The sequence below is a fragment of the Anolis carolinensis genome, chromosome 2 (assembly GCF_035594765.1).
Source record: "Anolis carolinensis isolate JA03-04 chromosome 2, rAnoCar3.1.pri, whole genome shotgun sequence".
In the NCBI taxonomy this organism is placed as follows: domain Eukaryota; kingdom Metazoa; phylum Chordata; class Lepidosauria; order Squamata; family Dactyloidae; genus Anolis; species Anolis carolinensis.
The window spans coordinates 167,647,371-167,668,512 of record NC_085842.1 but is presented as its reverse complement, the minus strand read 5'-3'; the positions used below and the strand labels follow the sequence as shown (position 1 = coordinate 167,668,512).

At 42.0% G+C, this 21,142-nt stretch overlaps 1 protein-coding gene across 4 annotated transcripts in view; it reads right to left on the bottom strand.

The window, feature by feature from the left end:
* Positions 1-21,142, bottom strand: part of lpar2 (lysophosphatidic acid receptor 2) — a 58,809-nt gene that overhangs the window by 10,565 nt on the left and 27,102 nt on the right. For 3 of the 4 annotated variants that reach the window (XM_008114438.3, XM_008114437.3, XM_062971038.1), the window contains exon 2: positions 5,815-6,567. In XM_008114438.3, coding sequence (XP_008112645.1) covers positions 5,815-6,547 — 733 coding nt within the window. In that variant the 5' untranslated portion in view covers positions 6,548-6,567. Of the gene's footprint in view, positions 1-5,814; positions 6,568-11,151; positions 11,297-21,142 lie in introns of those variants that run through there. The other variant, XM_003223206.4, reaches the window with a different exon arrangement.

Below are 21,142 nucleotides of genomic sequence, written 5' to 3'. Positions count from 1 at the left end.
ACAATTCCCAACAGCCTCCCGACTGTTAGGAATTATGGGAATTGAAGTCCAAAACACCAGGAGGGCCAAAGTTCGCCAGTGCCTGATCTAGAAGGTCATACAATCCCCAGCCCAACTGACTGCCCTCCAACATCCCTACCACAATGTTTTGCTTCTTCATTGTGGCACAACAAATGGTGTTTCTGGACTTTACCACATCAGCCTATGTCTTGCCACATAGAAATGGAAATACACTAGTTTTAAAACATTCATTATCACGTCTCTGCACTAGCACAATAGCGCTGCTTGGGCAATCTATGGTGCTGTGGCCTGTGTTCTTCACAGTCTCCAGAACAGTATCCACAGTCTTCCTGTCCTATGCTCTATCTAGCATGTGTTTTGGTTTTCTAAATAATTTTATTTTAATTTTACCACAACTTTGCAATTATGGCAATAGGATTTAAAAATAAGAAAATAGACAGACATACAGATGAAAACAGCCTGTTTGGGAATAGAGAGAAGGAAGGAGAATCATTCCCACTGATGCCACATTACTGCTAGTATATTGGAACTGTAGTGAAAGGAACCTACCACACAAAAGTCACACAGAAGCCAGTCATGGGAGAGAGTAAAATTATGAACCATTGATAGGTTTTACTCATTAATGAAAAGGACATCATGTGACAAGTACCAGTCAAAGACATTGATTCCTACTGAAATTCCACTTTGCCAGCCTCATGTGATAAAGTCCTTCCTCTCCCAATTTGCACACTTGAAGTTATAGATTACTCAAAGCCAAACACAAGAGGCTGGAAAACTGCATATGCTCCTTTTCTTATTCCAGACACTGAAAAACATAACAAGAAAATCAAACAACTATTTGCTGCTCTTTTGCGATATCCAGAAACCTGTTGCCTGAGCTGCACCTAAGAGTAGGCTAGCAGGCCCTGTATGTGCCTGATTTTCCTATTGCCTTACTAACTCACACTTTGTTTAAATAAAACTCATGGGGACATCAGCAAGGATTATTATATTTGGTTTTTAGGAATGAAATTCATTTCCCTTTGGGTCCAATCATGCATTCCACACTTGATCATCTTACCATACCAAGACCTCAAGGAGACCCCTGCCACACATCCACATGCACTTGCCCACAGCCAAATGAGATCTCATCAGCGCAGGAAGGAAGCCCAATTGCATTTTCCTGGCTCCTTCTAAGCTCCAGAGAATGAAGTGTTGGCAGGCTCTTTGGAGCAACCCAGTGAATACATAACATGGCTTGATTCCACAAGGTCTTGCGGTTTAGGCCCAGCACACTCTGCAAGGAGAAAGGAGGCAAACCATGCCTTGAAAAAACAAAAACCTATGCTTAACCAGTTTGGAGTGAATCATAGTGTTGTGGTCTTTCACTTCCTTACAGCTCAACTTTGGGTTTTGAGACACAAGTGACTGAAAAGCTTCCAACACAAGGCAAGCCTCGAAGCAATCTCACGTGCTCTGAAGGGAGCATGAGCTCAGCAGGAAAGCATGTATTTTACATGCATGCAGATCCAGTCCCAATCCCCAGTATTTCCAGTTAAAAGGAGATCAGATGGCTACTAAGATCTCTCTGCTAAGGACTTGCAGGGTTGGTCGATAAAATAGATGGGTTGTAGGATCTGATGATGAGCTGAGTCAGTATAGGACATCCATCTGAAAATACAAGGTGGGCCCTTGCTAGATCACATTAACAGTTATGGGCCCAAAGAGGTGCAAAAAACAGATAGTTGTGCAGATGTGGGCAGTTTAGCACAGGTTGCTTGTTACCTGGCTACATGATCAACAACATCTGCTGAAATTCTTTCTTCATTACTGGGAAAGAGCCGAAAAACACAAAGGATAAAGCCAGAGGATTTCTCACCAGGTTAGAAAAACAGCTGGAACAATTGTGCCCAACACTAGGATACATATGGAGATGAAGACCTCTTTGAATGTTTGTATGAGCACCTCCAATGCTTGTATTGCTGGAATATGAACAGTGACTTTTGCAGAGCTAGTATGGCATTTCTGCTGCTAAACAAAGCATGGGAATGACATTTCTTATCAACCCAGGGATAAACTGATAAAGAGAGCAGCAGCCACTGGCAACTTAAGTAATAACATTAGCAGCATAGAAACAAAACTACTCTCCTGCTGAAGTTAACTGGAGGACCATCATTCAAAAAAGTCTGCAGCTGCCAACTAAGGGGAACTTTGGTGAACAATCTAAGTGTTCTTTTGTGGAGACTCCAAAGAGAATTTTCATTAGGATATCCCATCAGAACAAAGGTTAAATATGAACAATCAAGGAAGAGATAAAAGAGGTGGAGGAAACTTAATGCAGTCTTCTCAGGCTACAACTCAAGCCGGTATGGCTGACTAGCTGCAGAGACCAGAAGTTGTTTTTCAGCACATTGAAAGAATGCTATCTTTTGGTGGAAAGAATGGCCAATCTACACCAATGATTCTCAACTTTTGGCCTGTCAGATGTTTTGGACTTCAGTTCCCAAAATCTTTGCCCACTAGACAGGGAGTTCTGGATGCTGAAGTTGAAAACACCTGGAGGACAAGAGGCTGAGAGGCAATGACCTGGTGGATTAGCATCCCAATGCAACACATCACAAATGGGCAAAGTGTGGCACCCCAAAAAGCCAGCAAAAGTTGTCTATGCTTGGTAGGGCTGATGAAAGTAATAGTCCAATATTTGAAGAATTGCATTTTGTCTGCTCTTGCTCCAAGCTAATTCCACAGCCTGCAACATGGGGACACACCATTACACAGAGACTGAATAATTAATGTCTGTAAGTCAGACATGAAAATATCCACTCATCTAGTTGACTGTGGGAAGTAAGAATTACCTGCAGGCAGGGAAGCATTAGAAGCTATATTTCTCCCAAGCTCCACTGCAATTTAGTCCATTGATGTCTAACAGACAAAGGTCTAACACAGGCTGGTTAAAGAAAAAGAGTATAGTATAGAACAATTTGTGGTTTTATTTGCAGTGGTACTGCAAATCCTACAATAACCACAGTTAAAAACAATTATAGGCCTTAGACTATAGATTTCAAAGAGACTGCATGGAGATAAATGGATGGATAAACACAGATCAGGAGGAGGTCAAGGGCAGTATTCTCAAAGTCAGTCTGTCAAAAACAGCTGTCTGGAGGCTAGAACTGCATCTGTCATGCAGAACAAATGCTTTGCAAGTGACCTGGCTATTTAACAAAGCCAAGACCACCTGGCAGAAAGGTTTTGCACTTAGTGGACATATGCATTCATGTACTGCCTACATGCAAGCATCTGTGTCAGATAGAGCCAGCTGTGACCCTCTGATGTTGGAGTACAGCTCCCAGGCTCTTTCACCACTAGCTATGCTAACCACAGCTGCTAAGACAAAGTCCCACAATATCTTGAAAACTCTGTTCCCCCCACCCCTTGTTTTTTTTAATATATAAAAAAACAAAACAAATATAGCCAATATAGACTTTTCCAATTGAGCCACCAAATCCTTAAGGTCTGTAGAAACAAAGACATTTTTGTTTGATACCGGAAGGACACTCTGGAGGGTGCCAGTCTACTCTCTCTAGAGAGGGAGTTTCAGAGCCTGGGAACAGCTACTGAGAAAGTGCTTTCCTGTGTTCTCACCAGAAGTATATGTGAAGGTAATGTGATAAAGAGAAAGGCCTTCCTTGAAAATCTCAAGACATGGACAAGCTCATATGGGAGAACAATATGCACGCAGATGACGTCCAACTCTATCACTCCTTTCCACCTGCTGCTAAGGAAGCTGCTCAGGTCCTGAACTGGTGCCTGGCAGCTGTGACGGTCTTGATGAGGATGAACAAACTGAAACTGAATCCAGACAAGACAGAGGTACTCCTAGTCAGTTGAAAGGCTGAACAAAGTGTAACCCCATCCAGCCTGTGCTGGATAGGGTTACACTCCCCCTGAAGACACAGGTTTGCAGCGTGGGAGTCCTCCTGGATTTGTCACTGAGCCTGGAACCCCAAGTTTCGGCGGTGGCCAGGAATGCTTTCGCACAATTAAAACTTGTGCACCAGTTGTGTCCATACCTTGGGAAGTCAGACTTGGCCACGGTACTCCACGCTCTTGTTACATCTCAAATAGACTACCTCAACACATTTTACATGGGGTTGTCTTTGAAGACTGTTCGGAAGCTACAAGTAGTCCAACGGGCGGCAGCCAGATTGCCCACTAGAGCGACGTACAGCGAGCACACAACCCCCCATTATATCAGCTCCACTGGCTGCCAGTCTGCTACCAAGCACAATTCAAAGTGCTGGCTTAAGCCTAAAAAGCCCTATAAGATTCTGGTCCAACTTACCTATCCAAACATATCTTTCCTTACGAACCAACAAGATTGTTAAGATCTTCTGGAGAGGCCCTGCTCTCAGTCCTACCTCCATTGCAGGTGCAATTGGTGAAGACCAGAGACAGGGCCTTCTCAGTGGTGGCCCCTCATCTGTGGCATTCCCTCCCTAGTGAGATCAAACTGGTCCCCTACCTCCTGGTTTTTAGAAAAAGGGTGAAAACTTGGTTATGCACTCAGGCATTTGGGCACTGCAATATGAACTCGGCATAATGGAACAATACTAATGATGGCAGTAGGACTATGTACTACATTCAAAAGTTTTATTATATTTATATGTTCTATTTGTTTTATTTTTTTTATATACTGCTTTGTTGTATATTGTTGAACTGTGGCATCAAATTGTGCCTAATTATTTAAGCTGCTCAGAGTCCCCCTTGGGGTAAGAAGGGCGGGCAAATAAATAAATAAATAAATATTCTCTCAGATAACCTGGACCTATAGAGCCTTGCAGATCACTGCTGGCACTTTCAGTGCTCTTGTGTTGTGTGCCTTCAAGTTGTTTCCGCCTTATGCCAACGGTATGGCAACCCAATGGTATGGCAACCCTATCATCAGGCTTTCTGGGGCTGAGAGTGTGTGACTAGCCCAGGGTCATCCATCAGGTTTCTATGGTCGAATGGGAAAACAAACACTGATCTCCAGAGTCAAAGTCAACATTTCAAACCATTACACCATGCTGGCTTTCTCTCACTGTTCCATGATGACTTCTGTAATTTGTTAAGAAACCATGTTAGCTTGTTCATAAACAAAGATTAGATTTTAGATTTTTATTAACTGGAGTTGAAACAAGCCACAGCTGCTTGAATTCATGTGTGAAAAGAAACGATAGATTAGTCAGCCCAGTTTCTGTACCCAACATGACGAAGCAAATGCCAGATCCAGCTTCGTGAAATCTGACACTGGACTTCTTGTCTACCTCAAATTAGAATCATTCAGTTCTCTAAAGAGAAGCACTGGGCAAGACAGCACCTCACATCCAATGCCCCAAGGGTCTGTCCCTGACTCACCTGCTGCTTTGCCCAGAATTTCCCTTTATAGAACAAGCCTGAGGGAGACCCAGGCAGCTATGTTTCTTGTTGCTGCCAAACCAGTTTGCTTCCATCGCTGCTTTTCCCTATCTCTTTTTTAATGATCTTGCACGGGGAAGATGCGTTTTGCTTGAGGCCCACAAGAAGGCACTTTTCCTGGGAGTCTGTTGAAGCTGGTGCTTAACTCCACAAGCCACTAATCACCTAAGCATTTCCCTTGCCCCTATATTGTTAATATTTTGAACAAATGGCACATCTATCTATCAAAACGCAGCAACTACACTAGCATTTTATCGAGAAAAGAATGAGTTATCTGCCTCTGTTCACAAAGAAACTAACAAAATGGGAACTGGAGGTTTCACACTTTCAGGGAAACTAAATGACAGAACAACTTACTGAGGATAATGATGACTGTCTTGATGAGGTTGATCATGGTGTCCTTATAGCGGGGATGGAAAGTGGTGTGCTTGGACATCCGGGCCATTTTCCTCTTCACATAGATGAAGATGTGAGTGTAGACTACCACCATGATGAGGAAGATGAAGAGATTGGAGAGGGCCCAGAAGGTCAAATATCTGCGGCTGTAGAGGGGAGCCATCCGGGAGCAATCGCTCAGATTGCAGAGACAGTGCCAGCCGTATGAAGGGATGAGGCCCAGCAGCAAGGCTGTGATCCAGATGCAGCCAATGAGGATCATCACCCGCTGGTTGGACATCTTGCTGTGAAGCTGCATGGTGAAAATTGTCTGGTGCCGCTCCACTGCAATGGCCAGGAGATTGACCACTGAGGCTGTCAAGCTGGTGTCCAAAAGGCACTGCCTGGCAAACCAGGTCTTGAGAGAGAGTTGCGCTGTCCTGGGTCCAGTGTGGAACATCAGGAACATGTAAGCGATGCCTGCAAAGAGGTCAGCAGCTGCCAGGTTCCCCAACAGGTAGTAGATGGGATAATGGAAGCGCTTGTTGATGACAATAGCCGTGATGACCAGCAAGTTGGTGAGGAGCACAATGATGCTGACCGTCAAGCCAAGAGCGACCACCAAAATATCCTTGGGTCTCCATATGTGGGACAGCTTCTTGCCACTGTTGTTGTAGAAGAACTCAATTGACTCATTGTAGTAGCACGTGGTCATCTTTTCCAATGGTTGGTTCCCTAGGAGAAGAAGAAAGAAACAGGAAGAAATAAAACTTCAATTTTAAGAAGAGGGAAAGTGCTGGTGCCTCATCAAAGTACAGATCCCATGACTCTATAGCACTGAGCCATTGCAGTCGAAGTAGAATCAAACTAAATCGATTTCACAGTGTAGATGCACCCTGTAAAGCAGTGGCGCCCTCTGGGTGCTTTGGCCTTCAACTCAGAGAAATCCCAACCAGTTTACCAGCCATTAGGAATTGTGGGACCTGAAGTCCAAAACACCTGGAGGACCAGAGGTTGGGAACCACTGGTCTACAGCAAAGATTAAGGAAAAGCTCTTGATCGGTGGTTCTCAACCTGTGGGTCCCCAAGTGTTTTGGCCTACAACTCCCAGAAATCCCAACCAGTTTACCAGCTATTAGTATTTCTGGGAGGTGAAGGCCAAAACATCTGGGCACCCACAAGTTGAGAACCACTGACCTGGTGAATATGAACCAGAGGATACTGCTACCCTTTTCCATATTCTGAATACGAGGTTGGAAGGTAACACAATTTTTAAAAACAATCAAGTAACCAGATACTTATACCTTTTAGCTCACAAGACCTGTAACTGTAAACCTGGCAATTACATACACAAAAGAAGCAGTTATGTACAATACTGCATTTGCTAATCCATTTTCTGTTTAAAAATTTGCTCCACAAAAAATTGACACACATAAAAGAAGCAGTCGTGTGCAAAATTGCATTTGCAGTTCATCTTCCACTTAAAATTTGCTCCAGAGAACTGATTGTGAAATAATATCCTACTTCTCTTATAATCTTCAGTTATTTTCAGCTTCTACAAAGATATACCATTTGGAAAAACCAATGAAGTAAAAACTAGGTACCTATTTCGTTTCAAAGGAGAGAGCAAAAGGTTTAATGTTGTCCTCCAAGAGACAATAATCTTATTAAGGGGAAACTTAGGAAAAACAGAAGGGACCTTATGACTAGTTGTGACTTAGGCTTTTTTTCCCTATGACTGCAATCCTATACATGGATCCGGTATTGAATGTAATAGTCAGCATGCAAAGGCTTTGGTTATATACTTGTAGTGGCATATTTAGCATTAGGTTCTGTTCTGTGCACTTAGTGAGGCTATTATGTCACATACTTATTAACAGAAATTAATCTCTTGCATTAATAGGATTAATTGACTTTTATGGACAGACTCCTAATGGAACGTTTGATCCCCAGGGTATATCTATGCGTGTCTATGACAGTCCATTTAGTATTAGCTCAAGCAGTTGCGAGCTGGAAATGGTATTTGAATGTGACAGCACAAAATACTCGAATCATTGCCAGAAAAACCTCTTGTGTTCATACAAATTTGTGCATATTTGTTCAACTCACATTCAGAACCTGGATACGTTTACTATACCGCACTGAATATCAATTATTCTTATAGACAATTCTTATTACATACAGATAGTATTGTTACTTTTGGTGTTATTGTTATTATTACCTTTATTTATATCCCACCTTTCTACCACACAGGAAGACTTAAGGTTATTCACAAATGAAAACAAATATAGCTTAAAACATTTTAGAAGTAAACATTAAAGTGTAATTAAACATTCAATAAATTAGAGCCATTAAAATAACAAAAAGCAGTTTAAAAGCAATATGGTTAAATGATGTACAGCAGTTCTTAAAAGCCATTTATAATAATATACTGTATTTATATTTTACTCTAGCTCCCTGAGGGGACTCGGGATGAATTACAGAACACGTATACGGAAAACATTAAATGCCGTTATACAATTGACAAGAACAGATAATGCATAAACAGAGGTATAGGCTTTTCCCATCTTTTTCCATCTCTGGCATCTGGAGGCTGCACTCAACTTCAGCCACTGCAATACAATCCAGATTATCAAAACAGATAATCCACATTATCTGCTTTGAGCTGGATTATATGAGTCTACACTACCAAATAATCCAGTTCAAAGCAGATAATCTGGATGTTATATGGCCGTGTAGAAGGGGACTGAGTGTGATCACTCATGACTTTTAAAATTATTATTATGAAAGATCACTTTCTTGGAAAATCACAGTCTGTGTACTTTCCTGTTTTCACAACACAACAGTCTGTGTTATCATTTGCAGTCATCAGCTACTCCTCTAATGTTTCTGGTATCCAGCAAGCAAAGAAATGGTTCCTTTTTATTATTATTTTTTTCTATGTATTATTTTTACTGTATACAAGAGAGACAAAACAGACACATTACACAATCCTAACAAACCCTTTCCCTTCTTCCCCACACCTGTGAACCCACTAGACTTCATCACTACTCACTGTGAATCTTGTACCTAATAGTAACAACCCTTATAACTTCTTTAATCAATTCCCCTTGCAGCCACTTTAAAATATACATTTGTCTTTCTTTCTAGATATACAAAGGTCAGCCTTCATTTTTTGGCAAAGTCTTCATTGGTTCCTGATCTGAGTTTGGGTTGAGGAGAGGTAGGATACTCATCTTTCCAATGAGTAGAAGAAAAGCCATGTAGTGCCTCTTGATCTTATCATACATAAAGAAAGCAGGATATAAATCTGGCCTGCAGAATGTGTGTGGGTTGGGACTCAACTCCCAGAAGGCTTAGTCAGCTTGTCCAATGGTCAGGGATTCTGGCAGCTGACATCCAAAACACCTGGAAGGCCACAGGTTGTGCAGGCCTGATATCAATGGAAGTAATCAATAATTCCCCCAGGCAAGAAGCAGCCAGGCTTTGAAGCTGCAAGGCCATTCAATGCTAGTCAAGGTGGCCAGTTGCAACATTCACACCTGCCTCAAACAGACAAGAGTTCTTTCTTCCACCCTGGACCTTCCACAGATATATAAACCACACTTGCCTAGTTTCCAACAGACCTCACAACCTCTGAGGATGCCTGCCATAGATGTGGATGAAACATCAGGGGATAATGCTTCTGGAACATGGCCATACAGCCCGTAAAACTCACAACAACCCATTGATTCTGGCCATGAAAGCCTTCGACAACAAATTCTGGAAAAAATAGAAGCTGCCTGTTTCCCTTAGGACTGCTCATTTTAATGACAGTAGGCTACAACTCTAATCAGTCCCAGCCAACATGATCAATACTCTGGAATTATAGGAATTTTAGGCTAAATATCCTAAAGCACCAGAACCCATCAGATCTTGGAATCTAAGAAGAGCCAGTCCTGATTAGTACTTGCATGGAAGACTGCCAATGAATACCATGTGCCGTAGGCATCATTTCAGAGGAAGGAATTGGCAAAACCACCTGTGATTTTCTTAGGCAAGGTATATTCAGTATAATGTGTATATGTGTGTGTGTGTGTAAAAATCTGTATGTATGTACCACAAACGCTACTGCTAGGTGACATGGCCCTTTGTAATGTCACTGAGAAAGAAAGGGGACATGTGTATGAGGGAAAGGGAGGAAGGAAGGAAAGAGCCATGTTCCCATGGGGACATTGTGAGGAAGGGAGGAAAGAGAAAAAGAAGAGAAAGAAAGGAAAAGAGAGAAGATGTGACAAAGAAAGAAAAATGAGAGAAGGAAAGAAGAGAAAGTTCTTTCTCCCACCCTGGACCTTTCACAGACATATAAACCCCACTTGCCTAGTTTCCAACAGACCTCACAACCTCTGAGGATGCCTACCCTAGATATGGGTGAAAGGTCAGGAGAGAATGCTTCTGAAACATGGCCATACAGCCTGGAAACTCACAGCAACCCAATATTAATATAGACCTCACAACCTCTGAGGATGCCTGCCATAGATGTGGGAAAAATGTCTGGAGAGAATGCTTCTGGAACATGGCCAAACAGCCCGGAAACTCACAGCAACCCAGAAAGGAGAAAAGGTCTGAAAGGTGGGAAAGAGAAAGAAGAGAAAACAGGGGAGAAATGGCCCTCTAGACATCCAGGCAACACTAGATATTTATATGTATGTATGTATGTATGTATGTATGTATGTATGTATGTATGTATGCTAGGTTTAAAATAAAACCTACTCTGCCTTTGTTTGTGTGAACAGGAGGAGTAGCAATTCGTTCAAGCCAGCAAGACTCACATTTTTACCTCACAGCAACCCAATATTAATATAGACCTCACAACCTTTGAGGATGCCTGCCACAGATGTGGGTGAAACGTCAGAAGAGAATGCTTCTGTAACATGGCCATACAGCCCAGAAAACTCACAGCAACCCAAAAGGAGAAAAGGTCTGAGAGGTGGGAAAGAGAAAGAAGACAAAACAGGGGGGAAATGGCCCTCTAGATATCCAGGCAACACTAGATATTTATATGTATGTATGTATGTATGCTAGGTTTAAAATAAAACCTACTCTGCCTGTTTGTGTGAATAGGAGGAGTAGCAATTCATTCAAGCCAGTGAGACTCACATTTTTACCTACACACTTAATCTCTGTTAAGCAGAATAAACTTTAGATGTGGGTGTGTATGTGTGAGGAGAATGAAGGGAGGGAGGGAAAAAGAGCAAACAGATGTGGCTTGCAGAAACCAGAAGCTGATAGAGGATAAGGAATGATAGAGACTAAAGCCGAGACCTTCACTTCACCCACTCAATTTTTGCTGAAGAAGCAGAATTCCCAGGGCAAGACAGCGGCCAAGTCTGGAAAAGTTGCCCAGATCTGATAAAAGAAGCTCTTCCTCAGGAATATTTCCGCTCCAAGCTGTGGGCTTGGAGTAAGGCAGTCACTGGAGGCTTTCTGTTACCACAGCTGCTCTGCCTCAGAAATTATCAAACGGCCGTGGCATGGGGTTTGTTTATCGCTCTTGGGCCAAACAGCCGTCCAACGGCACTTCCATCTCTGTGCAGCTGCAGCTGCTGGCTTTTCTCCGAAGCCCATTAGAAGAGCCTGACTCCAAGACAGGCGCCTGTTACAGAAGTCCCAAACGGTGCCGAGGATGGGGAAGTTATTGCCAAGATGAAGTCGAGGATTTTGGCCAGGAGAGTTTTCTTCCTCTGAAATCTCCACACAGATGTAAGATACATTATGACATCTTTTCTCTACTATTCATTAACAGTAACTTTTAAAAGCAGGCTACAGAAATACTTATCAGCTTCAATAGGTACATGCTTAACTTTTATCCAGAAACTGTTTTCCCTTTTCTACAAACTGACCTGAAGACCCAAAGGTCGGCAGTTCTAATCTGAGAGATGGGATGAGCTCCCATCTGTCAGCCCCAGCTTCCCATGCAGGGACAAGAGGAAAACCTCACACAGGATGGGAATACATCCGGGCGCCCTGTGTGCAATATCTCTGCAGACGGCCAATTCTCTCACACCAGAGGTGACTTGCAGTATGTTCTCAATTTGCTTCTGATACAATTAAAAAAAACCTACCAAACTATCACAAATTTTGCATGAAGGATGGTACAATACAGCCAAAAAAATGATCTCCCCCTCACATACAAACAGAAATGAATGCACTGCAGATTTTAGACCAAACTAAGAAAACAATTCAGAGTTCTAGGCCTGTTTTGAAAGGATGTGGTTCAGCTTATTTGACATGTGCACTAAAATCGAGAGTAGCCTTACCATATAGAAATGCAAATGAAGCCAAGGAAAACAACATAACATGACAATTATTAAAATCAAGACATCAATTACTATGTACAGAGGATGATTAGTCCAAACTCTGAGTAAAGTCCATGAGTAAAATAGAGATAGGCAGGGGAGGACAAGGAACCGATCGTGTTAAAATACTAAAGCCCATAAAATGGGGGGCAATATTAAAGTGCAGCACCGTTTGAAAATGAGATACATGACTGGTGGCCTCTTCACTCAAAAGCGCACTGGAACATCCATGTTTTTAGACTCCAGTGGAAGGCGGACAATGAAGGAGCCAGTCTAATCTTCCCGGGGAGCAAGTTCCAGAGTTGGGGAGCCACTACTGAAAAGGCCCTCTCTCTCGTCCCCACCAACCGTGCTTGAGACGGAGGTGGGAGCGAGAGAAGGGCCTTCCCGGAAGATCTTAGGATTCATGCGGGTTCATAGGGAAGGAGGCGATCGCGAATATACGTAGGTCTCGAACCTTTTAGGGCTTTGTAGGTGATAACCTGCACTTTGAATTGGGCGTGGAAACTTATCAGTAGCCAGTGGAGCTGCTTAAACAGGAGGGTTGACCACTCTCTGTAACTAGCTCCAGTTATTAATGTGGCCGCTGATCTTTGTACCAGCGGTCGTGTCCGAACCGTCTTCAAGGGCAGCCCCACGTAGAGCACACTGCAGTAATCCAGTCTGGAGGTAACTAAGGCATGGACCACCGTGGCCAAGTCAGACCTCACGAGGTACGGTCGCACCTGGAGCACAAGCTTTAACTGTGCAAAAGCCCTCCCGGCCACCGCCGACACGTGAGCATCATGCGTCAGCGCTGAATCCAGGAGGACCTCCAGACTGTGAACCTGCGTCCTCAGGGGGATTGTGACAAATACGAGCTCAAATACGAGCTCCAAGTGCTCCTGAAGCAGCTTCCCATTTTGCTTTGGCTCCACACTAAGATTACCATGTTACACTAATTTAATGTACACCTTAATTTTGGCAAGGTAATTTAGTCAAAAAATGTGAGCATTAGATTCAAGTAAATAAGGTGTCTGAGTTCGATTTATACATTTATTATTTTATTTATTTACTCTATTTATACCACACTTTTCTCTACCCCGAAGTGAATTCAAGACAACTTACATAGAGGCAATTATTCAATGCCTTAAAACACATACAATTCCAAAAAACTAAAATTAAATTAGATTAAAATTAAACCATATTAAACATTTTAAAACATTCCATTCCATATTAAAATCATAATGAGTGTATATGGTAGGCACTGAAAATGTACACCCCAACTGAACACTTGAGTATTCAAAATCAGGCACCTACATCCCCAAGATAGTGTCATCTAGAAAACAGCATATGTAACACCTGACCCAGTGCTCTTTGAGAAGTGATTTGGATGGCTCATATCTTAGGGAGGGAGTATACTTCCAGTTCATTTGTTTTCTCTTAATTTCAACCTGCTTTGACTTTCTTTGTCATTATGACACCCCCCCCCCCCCCGGGTCGGTAATGATAGTCAAGCACAATCCCAGGGGCTGCTAATACGTGTTGAATGTTGACACAGCCATGGGAATGTACAATATGTACAATACTACCTTTTGAAAGATTTGTGGTGTTTTTTTATGAAGTTATATATTTAAAAAGAGCCACAAATAATTCAATGATTCCGAGCTCATTGCGCAGGTGCAGAAAGCACCATAAGTGATATTTTTCACAGAGAAGAACATTTTTCACAAAGAAGAAAATAAATTCAACCACACAGAAAAGGGAGCAGTTTAACTACGTGGATTAGAAGCTGAGTTGTGAGTAACCCTCAGACATTTCCAACAACAAACCAGCAATGAAAATCAAAGCAAAGATCTTGCAACCTTTACTACATTGTCCTTAGTGCTAACGGTTCTTCTCCCTCCCACCAAAAAAACTTTTGCAACCCTTTTATTTAAAACTGGATTATTGTTTCTTTTATGAGAAATACTCCCTACCATTGAGGCTGATGTGCCAACAAGATAACATGAAAATTTGGAAACAAGCTGATTCAGGCCTGGCTGAAATCCAAATGGTATAACTAAACCCATTTATGGTCTGCAGTCATTAATCCCCCAAGTGTTTAAGTTCAATCATCATGCGTCACACAAAAATAAAAAACATCTCTAACGATAAACAAACAAACAGTTTAAGGAGATGTTAAAGTGTTTTTTGGACATTTTCTCTGTGTGTGGATATTCAAAGTTTGGGAAGATTTAAATTTAAATGCGAGAATAAAAGAGAGGAACATAGCCATAAGGATTTAGGGGCTTAACGGGAACATCTCAAATTTCACATGTTTAATGCTGAAATCACTAGTCACCTCACTCGAATATCTTTAGATCAATTGTTCCCAACCTTTGGGCCTCCAGATGTTTGGGATTTCAGCCAGGGCCGGCCGGAGATAATTTTTGATGTTAAGCGCCCGAGGCGGCGGCCTCACGTGGCCTCCATAGTGGGACCGGCCCTGATTTCAGCTCCCACAATTCCTAACAGTTGGTAAGCTGGTTGGGATTTCTGGGAGTTGAAGTCCAAAACACCTGGAAGCCCAAAGGTTCGGAACCACTGCTTTAGATGGTAATGATTTGGGGGTCTTTTAACTGTAGCACCAAAACTTCATGATTCCATTTAAGAGTCAGACGAAATGCAGAAGTACCTAAATTAAGCAACCTCTGAACTTCAGGTCTGGCTGACTCAGCTGTGAAACACGCTTCAACGTGAATCATGTGGAACCAATGGTGAGGCATGATGGGAGCTGCCATTCACCAACAGCTGAAAGACCACTTGCTCATCCATCTCATATTAATTTTTTTGCTTCCATTTCCAAATTCTTTGGTGAAAATCTACAAGTTGATTGACAATCCTGAATAATATGCCACAGTGCCCAAGTGTGTAGAACTGTGGACAATTTGTACCCCTCAACTTACTTGCCTATTAGTAACAATATACCCTATTAAACATGATTAGACTTACTTCTAAGCAGAAAGAAATAGGATTGAACAAATAATGAAAAGGCTACAGTATTGGACTTGGATATGAGAGATCCCAATTCAAGTTTATGCTAAGCCATGAAAATTTGCAGAATGATTGTGGTATTCTTTCTCTCTCTCTCTCTCTCTCTCTCTCTCTCTCTCTCTCTCTCTCATCTTGTCTTATGAGTTGTTATGAGGGTAAAAAAAAAATTCATGTCGGAGTGACTTGAGAAAGTAGCTTCTGGTGTGACAGAACTGGTCGTTGGCAAGGACATTGTCCAGCGACGCCTGGATGTTTGATGTTTTACCATGCTATGGGAGGCTTCTCTCATGTCCCTGCATGGAGAGCTGGAGCTGACAGATGGGAGCTCACCACACTCCCCAGATTCGAACCACCAACCTTTTGGTCAGCAGTCCTGCTGGCACAAGGATTTAAATATTGAGCCACCAGGGACTCCTAATGAGGGTAAAGTGTGGAGGAGGAAAGCCATACATACTGCCTTGAGCTTGTTCTAGAAAGGACAGGACATAAATGTTACCAAATAAAACAACAATCCTTGACATACAAGAGCAGTATGAAAGCATAGTTTTAAATCAGCAAAATGGCATCAAAAAACAAAGAACCTCTTTGGTCTGGTCTTCAGCCCGACACACTCTTTCAATAGCCCCTCATAATTTTTGCTCCTGGGAAAGAGAAGCCGGAATGATACTACCAACAGAAGGAAAAAAATCCTTATCTCTGTGCCTTGGTCTACCAGGGACAGTAAGAATGTTTAGCCCCAAAGTCAATATTGTTCTTCAATGTGGAGGTTCTTGTGGTAAAGAGAAAACAGTACTCTCCGCCACAAAGTCAGAGAGGCTGAGGCTCATGTGCACAGGGGACTCAAGTACACACTACAACCCAAGAGTGTGGTGCAGCATAAACACTCTCTCCACAAACTTCTGTCACAAATTGAATATTTTGCTGTTGCACAATTGCACCTAAACCAGTGGTTCCCAACCTGGGGTCCCCAGATGTTTTTGGCCTTCAACTCCCAGAAATCCTAACAGCTGGTAAACTGTCTGGGATTTCTGGGAGTTGTAGGCCAAAAACATCTGGGGACCCCAAGTTGAGAATCACTGACCTAAACAGTATGTAACAATGCATGTTAAAGCCTCCGAAGAATTTTATCCTTACCCTCAGAGTTGTGAAGCTATGAGGTACCTCTATAAGGTCAAAAAGAGATTTAGCTTATGCAAACTCTATATGGTTTCATAAACTCTAATGAAATAAAACTGCTGTGTTTTTTTTTCCCTCTGAAGACAATGGAGGTCCAATGGAAGCCTCTGTCTTGTGGCCAGACAGGGATGGATTCCCAGTGGTGACAAAATGCATTTCACAGATGCTTAGAGGTATCCTTACAATTTTCCAGGAGGGAGAACAGATATTCAAAGCAGGTTTAAAGGTGAAGCATCAGAGGAATATACCATGAGAATACAGGGAATTGCGGTTGAAAAACAGAGAAGGCCAACTCTCAATATGCATGCACACACAAATGCATGTGCACTACAAGCTAAATGGGTTTAAAATTGTATAGAAGAATTAAACAGTAGCAAAACAACGTAGAAGGTTCTGAGTCTGACAGACAAAGAGGAAACAGTCAGTTCAATGAGTTTTACAGATCTTATTAGAATGATTAACTAAGGCCAGCTAGATAGCATCGCTCTGGCTAACAGCATCTCAGGCCAAACAATAGTAATGGGATGAATAATTTAATCTTGGTCACTGAAAGGCCAGTTAATCACCTTCCACAGATTGAGGTGATCTCTTCACCATCTATCGCTAATGCAAGTAAGGGTGACATAGATTCTTTTAGCATCTCTTTCAAAAAAAAAGAAACAGAGAGAAAGAATCCTGAAGATCACTGCATCCACAATCAAAGATATAGCAAGATGCTGAATGGCCAGAGAAAGGATGCAATGATGATGATGATGATGATGATGATGATGATGATAATAATAATATAAAACTCCTTCCTGTCTCCAAGAGAAAGTGAAATTCATAAGAAGAGATCCCTTTTAAAAGACTTGACACTGTTCCTACAGTCCATACTTGATGCACACATTTTGTTATTAAGGGACTGCATTAAAAATACAGGATTTCTTTGGCATCTTGTTCAGTGTATATTAAAAAGAAAGCTTACCAATGCAGAAATAGGGCACTTCCTGATAATAAGAAAGACCTACCAGTCATGTGGAGGACACTTTCGGGTCCTCACATAAGAGATATACTAGTGGTTCTTGATGTTTTTGGCCTACAACTCCCAAAAATCCCTGCCAGTTTACCAGGATGTCTGGGAGTTGAAGGCCAAAAACATCTGGGGATCCCAGGTTGAGAACCACTGCCTTATAATAAAGGACATCAGTGGGCTTCATATTTTTGGACTGCAATTCCCATCCACCCTAACCACTGCCTGATGAGCAAACAGTGAAGGGTGGAGGCATTTCTAATCCAACATAATTTGAATAGCTACACAACCTCAGGCTAGAATATAAACCAAGAATTTGAGATGCCAGAGCTCAGCTGCAGCATTCACCTGGCAGTGAAATTCTGGATATGGTGACTCAGAAATATGATTAGCCTCATCAGGGCTTGTTCCCAAGAAGATAGGCAGAAGGTTTATAGCCTGAGCCATCTTGAACTAGTCTCTGTCTCTAGTCTATCCTGCCACACCAGGTTCCTTGTTGGTGTTGTGTGCTTTTGCAAGTTTTCCTTGAAAATATTTGTTCAAAGAGACTTTGCCTTTACTTTCCTCAGAGGCTGAGAAAGTGAGATTTGTCACTCAATGACTTTAGACAAATTGGAAAACAGAGGATATGCTGTACAAAGCTTCTTAAAGTAATAGTAGGATTTTGAAAAAATGTAGTCAATAAATAATACATTTTGCTTACATCCTGATGTATTCTCTACTCTGTGGGAGGAGATGAGACACTGATGCTGAGCAACAGCTGACAGAAGCCAGGAGCATGGAGGGATTTGCCATCCCAAAGCTGCTGTTGTTTGTTTGGTAGGAAAATCTCTCCCTTGACACCTGGCTGTCTCTGCCCAGTCGGCTGATGTGCTCCTGATGAACTCATTAGACAGGTAAAGCACATTATGCAACTATGAAGTAACACAGCACAGTAAACAAAAGAGAGGGAAATCATAAATGATGCACCAAGCTCAGCAGATCCCTTTTCCTGCTTCTTCCTCCCCATAAGACACCACACAGAGACTATGACTTTGCAGAAGTGCACAGAAACATTTACATTATTGTAAGAGCTAAGTTGGGAGCACTGGGTTCAACTTAAATGCAGGCATGACATTGCTTGCCAGCTTTGAACAAGGTTGCCATTTGACAACTGGAGAACACCAGTCCAATAACAAAAATAAAGACTATCTTGTATCACAGGGATCAAGTCTGAATTAATAACATGAGAAATGAAAATTCTTGTGATATTAATAATCAAGCTTAGATGGTTACTGTTATTTTTTCTGGACACATGTGAGCACATTTTTCAAAGTGATTAGAGCATGTTATTTTAATAGGTACAGGATCAACCAAAGACATTTTGCTGTCTGAATCAGTTCAGAAAATTATCTCCTCTCCCATTCCAAACACCCAAGAGTTCCTAACATTGGTCAAGTTATTTTGGGTATCAGAAGCAGAAAATCCCACAAACAGCTCTCTATATGTAAAAATATAATATTATTATTATAATATAATACTTCTTTAAAATTGTCCTTTAATGACACCCCAAGATAGCTGGTGCACACTGTCTAAATGATAGACCAGGTCCTCTAGTATCAGTATAGCTGAAGTCTGGAGGTAGAATAGCAATTGTTCTTGTTGTGTACCTTCAAGCAATCCCCAGTTTTTCTTGGCATGATTTCCTCAGAAGTGGGTTGTACTTACCTTCCTCTGAGGGTGAGAAACTTGCCCAAGATCACCCACTGGTTTTCCCTGACTGAATGGGGCTTCCAGAGGCATTAATATTAAAATCACAATACTATGTTGGCTTCTGGTAGGGTAGCATACCCTTCAAAATTTAACGGATAAATACTCGGTGGCCAAGCAACATCAGAGTGTGGTCAGAATGGGAAAATATCATTAATAAGAAAGAATATATATGCTAGGAGATGCTACAGCAGTTTGCTTTTGCCTGAGTCAACTAGGAAGGTGAGATTCTTCCCCTTGCTCCCTTGAAGACATTACTGAATTAATGAAGTGCAAACTACTTCTGTATCTTGAATTCCATTCATAGCCAACAAAGTATGTCAAGGACAAAGAGGGAAAATAAGATGAGGAAAGAGAAACTGAGACTTTCTTTCAAAGCAGCTGAAAAATTGGGGTGGCAAAGGATTAATCAGGACAGTAACTGACAAATGGGGACAATTGGAGGGTATGGGGAAGGCAGAGTGGTTTACTTAAATCCTCCTGGTAAGAGTGTTTGCAGCCAGCTGCACCAATACCACAGGATAATGTGGTCAGACATTTCCTGCATCTTGTGACTGGGGTCTCAGATGCTGCCATTTCCTTTTGTTCTGTGTGTTTGTTCTAAAATCAGCTTGAAGGGTATGTGATGACTTGTAATAATCTGAAAAGGAGCAGAGCCATCTCTTAGCAGGTGGGCCTAGAGAAGTGGTTACAGCTACTGCTGCCACAGGCCCAGCAAACAAGGACCACCATCCACAGAGGAGCAGCACAGCTATGTCCTCCTGGATCTGGTGATACTGGGCTGGGAAGGATCTGTAAACACTTAGAGGAGAAAGGGAATCATTGGACCTGCAAATTATTTTGACTTCCCCAAACCCTTTACCCCTGTTTCTTAAGCAGTAGTTCCCAACTTTTGGTTCTCCAGGTGTTTTGGATTTCAGCTCCCACAATTTCTGGTAAGCTGGCTGGGGTTTTTGGGAGTTGAAGTCCAAAAACACCTAAAGGACCAAAAGTTGGGAATCGCTGTGCTAAAGGGATTTTCAGTGGGGTGTGCGACACTTTTATTTTCACTATGTATTAAATACATTGCTGTAAACCCCGCTATTAGCTCTAGCTTCTGCCAACCTAGCTGTTCAAAAGCTTGCAAATGTGAGTAGATCAATAGGTATTGCTCCGGCGGGAAGGTAACGACGCTCCTTGCAGTCATGCCTTTGACCTTGGAGGTGTCTACGGACAACGGCAGCTCTTCGGCTTAGAAAGAGAGATGAGCGCCAACCCCCAGAGTCAGACACGACTGGACTTAACATCAGGGGAAACCTTTACCTTTACCTAAATCAGTGTTTTAACCTGATTGCCTGTTGTGTTTTGTTTTGAAAAAAATATTTGCACAATACATTGTGTTTCCAGTATTGTAAGCCTTCAGTTCCAACTTGAAAAGGGTCCTCAAACGTTTTAAGCAGAGGGCCATACTATAGTTTGAAAAAAACATGAACAAATTCCTATGCACACTGCACATATATTATTTGTAATGCATAAAAAAATGAATGAACAATGCAATATTTAAAATGAAGAACAATTTTTACCAAAATAAACTTGCCACTATTTCAGTGGGAAGTGTGGGTCTACTTTTGCTGATGAGATAGTCATGTTAATTAGGATTGTTGCTGTTGTTGTGTGCCTTCAAGTCATTTCAGACTAAGGGCAACACTATGTCTAAAGTTTAGGGCAGGGGCTGAGTAAATTACCTTGGAGGGCCACATCAGGCCAACAGGCTTGAGTTTGGAGACCCTGCTCTAAACTATCTGCAGCACCACTTGTTTCCCAACCAACACTAAAAGCAAAGGCTCGATTGCTTATTTTGACACAGCCATTACCTCTCATCGCCTGAATACCCTGAAGGCACCAGACCTGCTCTGCTCTTGGAAGGTAAACAAGTGTTAGCACTTGGATCAAAGACCGCCAAGGAATGCCAGGTGCTGCAGGCTACATTACAGAGGAAGGAACTGTCAAAACCAGCTCTGAGATACTCCTTGCCTGAGAAAAC